Source organism: Osmerus mordax, chromosome 16 (genome assembly GCF_038355195.1).
Source record: "Osmerus mordax isolate fOsmMor3 chromosome 16, fOsmMor3.pri, whole genome shotgun sequence".
Taxonomy (NCBI): domain Eukaryota; kingdom Metazoa; phylum Chordata; class Actinopteri; order Osmeriformes; family Osmeridae; genus Osmerus; species Osmerus mordax.
In genome coordinates, this window is record NC_090065.1 from 7,701,257 (window position 1) to 7,710,059 (window position 8,803).

General features: G+C 40.5%; 1 protein-coding gene across 2 annotated transcripts; it reads left to right on the forward strand.

Annotated features, from left to right (window-relative positions):
- On the forward strand, nucleotides 1-8,711 carry plcd1b (phospholipase C, delta 1b). Of its 2 annotated transcripts, none has more exons than XM_067253605.1 (15): nucleotides 1-221; nucleotides 1,998-2,156; nucleotides 3,300-3,528; nucleotides 3,667-3,796; nucleotides 3,961-4,189; nucleotides 4,299-4,500; nucleotides 4,696-4,840; nucleotides 5,010-5,162; nucleotides 5,339-5,497; nucleotides 5,666-5,825; nucleotides 6,011-6,127; nucleotides 6,336-6,514; nucleotides 6,690-6,822; nucleotides 6,933-7,082; nucleotides 7,418-8,711. In XM_067253605.1, the coding sequence occupies exons 1-15, from the start codon at nucleotides 191-193 to the stop codon at nucleotides 7,507-7,509; spliced, it is 2,268 nt and encodes a 755-aa protein (XP_067109706.1). In that variant the 5' UTR covers nucleotides 1-190; the 3' UTR covers nucleotides 7,510-8,711. The 2 variants fall into 2 exon arrangements, with proteins under 2 accessions (XP_067109706.1, XP_067109705.1); XM_067253604.1 differs by lacking the exon at nucleotides 1-221 and adding an exon at nucleotides 1,523-1,646.
- Nucleotides 8,712-8,803: the final 92 nt, after the last annotated feature.

Sequence of the window (8,803 nt, forward strand, 5' to 3'; positions counted from 1 at the left end):
TTGTTTGGGTGTAACAAGTCCTGAACTGCGTTTCGCATTTCATAGGATATTTAAGTACGCTGTTGATTTCAAACATTTGCAATTGCTATGGCGCCTTTGTGCGTGTTGTGACCTTTCAGCGTGAAAAGGGACACAACTATCCAAGAGTTATTTGACAGTGAATAGCGTGAAAACGAGACATTTCTACAGAATGGAATCCAATGGAAGTGGCTGTAAACATGGTAAATCTAATTTGTTTCTTAATCTTTATTCAATTGCATCAATGTCTCCGGTGTTATCAATGTCATCATTTTCTTTTTACACGTGAAATATCTCACAATGTGTCTAAGAATCCACAACATGAGCAGAAATCCAGGGTATAATTATACTTGTTGATAAAACAACAGTAGGCTATAGGCCTATAGTATATACATACATGTTGGCATTCATGGGTAGCTATCCCATAGCTTCTCTTTCGCTATTTTACATGAGTTAGGCTAAATAAATCTAAGATGCCTGTTACTTTGTTATTTGTAAACTATTAGGCTACCATTTAAATTACTAAAGGTGTTGGTGTCATTCCATTGACGCCTATAAGGTGTGGCTCCTCTGCATTCTTTTTAATCCAAGTTTCCATAGCTGCAGCCCAATAAATAGAAGGCCTTCAAGAAAAAAGAAAACATGTTTTATGAAAGACGGAATAGATGTTAATTTGACTGAGCTTGGGCCCAGCATCAACATCAGTGTAGAACTTAACTGACCTCATTCATTGGAACGGTTTTACTGTGATAGGCTACAACTCAGTCTTATGGGTTACCTGTGTTGACCCTTTGGATAGTGTGACAAGGGATTTGTCTGTCACTATGTCCATGTACGTGGGCTGCAACTTAATCTGGAGTACTATAGCTGCATTTAAATGATTATCCATGTCACTATCTAACCATTATCCATAACACCGCAAGAGGGGGCAGTTGCCCAACTATTCTGTCGGACTAGGTTACCATGTATACTCATTATAGCCTACTTTTTCAGGTATCAATAACATGTTACATTAAACATAATGTCATATGTGTTATCCTATATGTGTATCCTCAAATAGCGTAATACAATAGAAGTAAGCAAATTAACCTGCAATAGTAGGCCCTAAAAATACTGGTAGTGCAAGATTGGTTGCGTGGCAGGAATGTTTGCTTTCTAGCAACCTAGACTCACCTGATGATTTGTCAGTGCTGCAGCCTGCGATTTTAACAACCTCGCAAAGACAGCTAGTATTTACCTGGGAGACACAGATAAGATGGGTGCAAAGTAAACGTCGTCATATTTTGTCTCACCACAAAGGCATACGGAGTGGACTTCATTTTAAAACGAGAAGTGAATTAAGGCTGGTATTGGACGGGCAAACAGATGTTTTCTTATCGGTTGAACCGAGGTCAGGCTTTGCCTTATGGCAAGCAGTGTAAAAAGAATTGTGAACTTTGAGTAGGCTAGTACACGCCCAGATTAAGAGACTCCAAGCGTACGTCGATCGAGACCTCTCAGAAGTTGTTTTATATCGTGGAATTAAGTCATGCAGTGCTTACAAAGACAACCAAAGCGCTCGGGATCCGAGGAATCACTCCATAATAAAAGAATCAAGAAGACAACACATGTAAATGTGAAGCTTTTAGGTACAGTATATAAAACCTGGGATGTAAACAAAACTTAACAATTACAGGTGTGTCTTCGTTCAGTGTTGTTGACTTGATGTCAGAAGAACTTTAGTCTAGCGCACAGTAACAGCTATGAAAAAAAGCTGTGTTCTGCCACATTAGTTTTCAAGTAAATTGGGTAGATGGGGAGCAATCGCTTCCTTCCGCGTAAAATAACAAAAAAATATTGAGATGAGCAGGGCTTTGTGAGAATTTCACAAAACATGTTTCAAGTGAAACTTCTATTTTCACTTTGGAATGTTCACTTTGGAATTACCTTCAGGGAACTAACCAAGTCTTGTACTGTTTTGACTTGTTTTGTCTCCACAGGGTTGGAAGGAGATTCCGACCTCAAGTTCCTACTTGTAGGAGGAGACCTTCTGAAAGTGCGGTCTCCATCCTGGAAGAAGACCCGCTTCTTCAAGCTACAGGAGGATTGCATGACTATGTGGCACGAATCCAAAAAGACCTTTAAGTCAAACCAGACATGTAAGTGCTGCAGCACTTCCAACCCATGTGTTGTGTGTGAGTGGACCCTCTGTTCAACCTCCATTCCTCCCGTCTCTTTCTGGGTTTGTGGTGGCAGGGAACAGTTTTGCCATAAAACACGTAGCGTTTTCCGTACATATACTTGTTATTCTGTTTAAATAGATGTGTGTGTGTGTGTATAAATATCCTCTCCAGTAATTTTTATGTTGTTAGTGTTTTTCTTAGAAAAATGTGTTTAGTAGCAAACACATTGCTAGTGGATTACAGTAGAGGTATCAGATGAGTTGGAGGAGGAACCAAGCCTTGTACAGAACAATGGCTCCAGAGCCCACAGGCATTGTTCTGTCACCAACATGGGAATGGTGAGACTGGGAGCGGCCAAAATCTTTATTGTGGCATTATTAAAAAAAAAATATATATATAATCCTATTGGTTGACATCTGTATTTAATACTAAAAGGTGGTTTAGTCTTTTCCTCACCTTAATCATTTCATGGTATTTAATATTTAATTTGTTGCCAACCATAGTTTAATATGACTGTGGTAAAGTGGGTTAATGGCACTTAGTCAAAGTTCATTGTGAGTCAGAAGGTGTTGGCAATTTGTGTGGATAGGTATTTTAGGTTATAGTTGTTAACATTCAGTAAAAATTCTGAGTCTAAAATGTTTAGTTTGATAAGTGTTTAAACACTGGATAGTAGGTCATATTATTTGATCTATTGTGTAATTTGACACAAAAGCACAATACACTTCACACAAACGTGTGCGGAAACACCCCATGGTGTGACTGTTTTACAGATTCCTGGGAAACAGATACTAAGGAAAGGAAACCCTCTTAACTTGAGTGTTCAGGTTTCCTGTTTCTTATCTCACAGCCCCTGTCCTAATTTTTTCTCAATCGTTTTCTATGTAGATCTGGTCTGTTAAACCTAGTTCCTGGAGAGCTATTGTCCTGTAGGTTTTCATTTCAATGTTTATCCAGCACACTAGACTCTAGGAATTGGCTGGTTGACAAGATTAATCAACAACTGGGGTTACAGTGAAAATCTACTGGAGAATAGATTTGGTGGAGTAGGTTTGGCCAGCCCTGATGTAGAATATGTTCAGTCAACATTTATTGCTGTCTGTCTCCTCCCATCCCCAGTTTCCATGGATGACATCATGGCAGTGCGAGCTGGCCGCCAGTCGGAAGGTTTCTTGAAGTACACCGAGGATAAGGTCGATAAACGCTGCTTCTCCATCATCTTTAAAAGTCATCGTAAGAACCTGGACCTGATGGCCAGCTCAGAGGAGGAGGCCAAGCAGTGGGTCACCAGTCTGGAGAAGCTCATCAACAACATAGGCAACCTCACTAGCCAGCAGAATTCTGAGCAGTATCCATTTACTCTTACGACAATATAGTATAAGCTTTTAGGAGTCTTGTGTAACTGCACTGTACATAACATCATGAGATAAATGTATGGTTAGTGTCCATATTATCTGTTCAGTTGTTCTTTAACTAAGTGCTTCAGTTGGATCTTCAATTCTATGAAAAAAGCAGACAAGAATCTTGACAACAAGCTGAACCTGAAAGAGCTAAAGGACTTCCTGCACCATATCAACATAGAGGTGGATGACCGCTATGCAGGGACAATCTTCCAGGTGATGTAATATAAATTACACTGTAATATGATTGGGTGGTATAACGCTCGTACATTTTGTCATTTTACATTTTCATTTAGTCATTTAGCAGACGCTCTAGAACATGTAATATTCAAAATAATCTGTAACTATTAAATGTATATTTTAACAAATATACTCTTTAGAAATGTGACACATCCAAAACTGGCCATCTTGAGGGGGAGGAGATTACACAATTCTACAAACTTATGACCCATCGGGAAGAGATAGATGTGATCTACGGGGAATACGCCAAAACCTCTGGCTTCATGAATGCTGAGAACCTTCTGGAGTTCCTGCTTAAGGAACAGAGGGAAGAAGTGTCACTCACGAATGCACAGAAACTCATTGAGAAGTATGAGTTGGATGAAAACGGTAAGCGTAAGAGTGACAGAGGCCTGTTGACCGTGTTTGTTATTAATGGCTGCAAAGTTGAAATGTGCATACCGTAACTTACCACCATTGTTGTCTTGGATGTCTGCAGCCAAAAAAAAGCAGATGATGACCAAAGATGGCTTCCTGATGTACCTGCACCGCACAGAGGGAATGATCCTCAAGCCTGCTCACAAGGAGTTGTACCAGGATATGACTCAGCCCTTTAACCACTACTTCATTTCTTCATCCCACAACACTTACCTGATGGAGGACCAGCTTAAAGGCCCCAGCAGCACAGAGGCCTATATCAGGTCAGGGTTGGCCTCTTAAACCATGTTTAATAATTGGAGAATTTCCTTAGAGTGGCAGTTGGGTGGGGTTTGGATAAGTGACACTATTATTGGTACTTAAATGCCAGACAAGATCAATCAAGCATTTGAAAATATTTCTGATAGTATTTCAGCATGGGTTTCAATCTGTTACTGAAGGATTTCTGACATTTGCAGGGCCCTCATCAAGGGCTGCCGCTGTGTGGAGCTAGACTGCTGGGATGGCTCTGATGGAGAGCCTGTCATCTACCATGGCTACACTCTCACCTCCAAGATCCTCTTCAAAGACACCATCAAAGCAATTAAGGAGTATGCCTTCAAGGTGCGTCTGTCTGACTGGAAACCCCAGTTAAACCCAAGTCCTCGTCCTCTAAACCCACAGAAGGGGAGGCACTCCTCTCATCAGTGAATATCTGGCAGATGTGATACGCTGTTTGAGTCCAGAATATCAGACCTATCCGAACTGTGATTGGGTATCTTTCTATCCACAGACCTCTCAGTACCCTGTCATCCTGTCCCTGGAAAACCACTGTAGTGTTGAACAGCAGAAGATCATGGCTCATCACTTGAGCTCCATCCTGGGCAGTGCCTTGATTACCAAGCCCCTGGGAGACAAGATGCCTACTCATTTCCCCTCCCCAGAGGTGTGTTTGTATGTGTGGGATGGGAGGTGGGGAAGAAGGGATACACATGTGATATCATAAATGATCCAGTATGGTTTCGGTTGCAATGGAAGAGTTCCTCTTCCAACTTCCTTTTCTGGGGGAGATCAGTGTGTGATTTGACATTCCTTTCCACCCTACTTTCTGTGTGTTTTAAGGAACTGAAAGGAAAGATCTTGATCAAAGGAAAACGGCTAAATAAACTTGAGGCCTGCTTTGCCCAAGGGGCACCATTAGAGGTAAAGACAGACCTTCTGACAGAAGAAGAGGACGATGAAGATGATGAAGAGAATAAGGGAGAGAAGAAGAAAAGCAAGGTAGGTAGAGGAACACGCTACCAGAGACTAACCTGTGAGACATTTGGAAAATAGCATTTCATTGGATAATACTTTGGTGCTCATTTTTACAGCATGTTAAAACTAATGAACAGGGCGCAATGCCATTGATTAACGGTTGGCCTAAAACATGCTATGATTTTGTTGCAGAAGGGAAAAAAGATAAAGCTAGCAAATGAGCTGTCGAACATGGTGGTCTACTGCAAGAGTGTGCACTTCCAGAGCTTTGAAGATTCTAAAGCTCACCAAGGGTTCTACGAGATGGCCTCTTTCAAGGAGGGGATAGCTGTGAGACTTGCAGAGGAGTCAGGTTAGGAAAACCTCACAAAGGTCATAATGCCATAAACAGGAGCTTATCTTCCTCTGCATACAAACTTTGTCACCAACTTTCACATTCACATAAGCGAGACTGGCTAAAGGAGCAGCAGGGGTCAGACTACTTTTGCTTGTGGTTTAGGTTCTCCTGATGTCTGTATGTGTCTCTTTCCTCCCCAGCGAATAACTACGTCCGTCACAATGTGGATAAGCTAAGCCGTATCTACCCAGCAGGGTCCAGGACAGACTCCTCTAACTACAACCCTGTTCCATTGTGGAATGCAGGCTGCCAGATTGGTAGAGAAAACACATCTAATCCAAATGAACACTGAATGAATAACAGAATGATGTGATGTCAAGATCACATAACAACTAAACATTCAAAGCATCTTAAATTGCACTACAATAAGGGAGGGAGAAGAGAAAGTTTGAACTTTGAACCTTCTATCAGTGATTTTACCTGTCCCATTATCTTTCTCAACATCTCATTCTCCCTTATTTACAGTGGCCCTCAACTTCCAGACCCCTGATAAAGATATGAATGTGAACCAAGGGAAATTCCAGACCAATGGTAAGAGTGGGTACATTCTGAAGCCGTCGTTCCTGAGAGACCAGGCTTCCATGTTCAACCCCCTCACTCTAACCAAAGGAGAGTGGCTGCAACACAAAACCCTCCACATCATGGTGCGACATGCATTCATATTAATCAACTACCCAACTGATGTTTTTTTTAAAATTACAATTATTTTTGTAAATGAGCATTTGGGAGACAAATGTACAGTTTGTAAGTGCACTTTTAGTATTGCAATGATGTGACATGTACTTGGTAAATGCAACAGCCACACTATTTTGTTAACAGGTCATCTCTGCCCAGCAACTTCCCAAAATAAACCAGAAAAAGACTTCCATCGTGGACCCTCTAGTCAGGGTGGAGGTGTACGGCGTCCCAGCTGACGTGGCACAGAAAGAAACCAAGCACATTGACAACAACGGTACTCTTCATCCTGACACCCAACTCGCGCATGCAAACCCACACGCACCATCCTCTACATTTTTATAGAATGGTGTGTGTGTATGTGTGTAAACATTTATGTTTCCTTAGGTTTTAACCCACAATGGAATGAGAACTTCAAATTTAATGTGCACGTGCCAGAGCTTGCGATGGTGCGCTTTGTTATTGAGGACTATGACTCCAAATCGTACAATGATTTTGTTGCGCAGTACACCCTGCCATTGACCAGTTTACAGTTGGGTGAGTAAGCTTTCTTGCGTTTCCTAAATAAAATGTTTTTAAAACAAGACAGGTTTATTAATCTTACTAGCTTGACAGACATAGACTTGTGCAGGGAGCGGCAACACCTGGAAAAACACATACGTATGCAGGAAGTGTCCGCCACATGTAGGAAATAGTTACGACTTTAACTCTGATGTTTGTTTAAGAGTAGTAACACAAGGACACTTTTTAATCCTCTGTAATGATAGAAGAGCATTGTTCTCAATGATATACAGAGACTGATTTAAAGCCTTGTTAGCTCTTCGCTGCGGTCCCTGCATAGTTGACTGACCAAGGCATGTCTGTGCCCACAGGATACAGACAAGTGCCTCTGCTGAACAAGAATGGAGACGTCCTACCCTCTGCTGGACTCTTTGTGCATGTGATGGTCATGGACGCTAACTAAGTTGCTGGCTTGTAAATGGCCTCATCTCCACGGTGTGCCCAAGACATTCTTCTACCTCTCTACTATCACTCAGGACTACAGATGAAACTTTAGTGGCTTTGGCATTTTTATTGACTTTTATTTTATAGCTCTTCAAATATTAACTTAGAATCTATACTAATTTTTAAACACTATGTATTTTTTTACTTTTTTCTTGGGCCACTCTTTTTGTATTTCAATTGAGATCAGGAAAAATAATATGCATGTATGTATTAAGAGTACTTGATCAAATTTTCATTTCATAATGTTGCGGTTTCAATATATTATAATTGTTTTAACTGACAGATGTCCATAATTTCCTTGAGGAATTTTATACTGTTTATTTAAGTGCTTTTTATTCAAATCCTTGTTTTATAAATTTCACTATCACTTCAATAAGCATAACTTCAGATTGTATGTCCTCAATCAGGATTGACATCGATCATTTACTTTACCCAAGACTGTATACGGTCGTGGCCGTAAGTTTTGGCAATGACAAATGTTGTGTTTTGCAAAGTTTGCTGGTTCAGTATTTGAGGAAAATGTTTTCACATGTTTCTATAGAATACTGGAATACAATAAGGCACATTTCATATGTTAGCTTTTTTGGGGTGAACATTTTTAATCTATGCAAATAGTCCCCTCTTTTACAGCAGTCAATCTGCTCTTAAAATCCAATCAGAATGATAGTGATTTCACCTGGCTAAAACTAGTTCACACTTTCCCCTGTGCTGATATGACTAACTGAAATTATGTTAGAAGTCATTTTAAAGCCCAGCAAGCTTTGCAAACACAAAATTTCACCCCAATACTTTTGGCCACGGCTAAACTTTCTGGAATCCACAATCTGATAAACATAGTCAGCTGTTTGTGTGCTCTGTGTCTTTTACTTCAGATATATAGATCTGTCCGATCATTCACTAAGCCATCACAGTACAGACCATTTTGGGTCATTACAGTGTATTATGTCTAAAAAGAAGTTGAGGATTCTAGTCTGAGATCTGCAATGACAGAGGAAGATGTGTTTGTTAGTCCCTGCCGAGGCTAATAACTCAATTGGTTCTTCAAACTAAGGTTTCAGTTCAGGTCCTGACTGCTACAAATACGATCTGATGTCTGGTTACATTCACTACTAAACTGTACATTTTTACAGTCTATATTGGCCCCACTTGGTCACTAGGGCTGACAAGTGTTCCATCCAATCAGTCTCCTTTTAACTCCAGTGAAGAGTTATTTTAGTCAGAAACCAATACAATTGCTGAAGTAATTGTAGTCA

Excerpts from the sequence above, each read along its gene's own strand:
- plcd1b (XM_067253604.1), top strand. The coding sequence starts at position 1,547 with ATGCAGTGCTTACAAAGACAACCAAAGCGCTCGGGATCCGAGGAATCA. Across the intron at positions 3,797-3,960 it reads ATGCAGGGACAATCTTCCAG|AAATGTGACACATCCAAAAC; the intron begins GTGATGTAATAT and ends TATACTCTTTAG. Across the intron at positions 5,498-5,665 it reads GAGAGAAGAAGAAAAGCAAG|AAGGGAAAAAAGATAAAGCT; the intron begins GTAGGTAGAGGA and ends ATTTTGTTGCAG.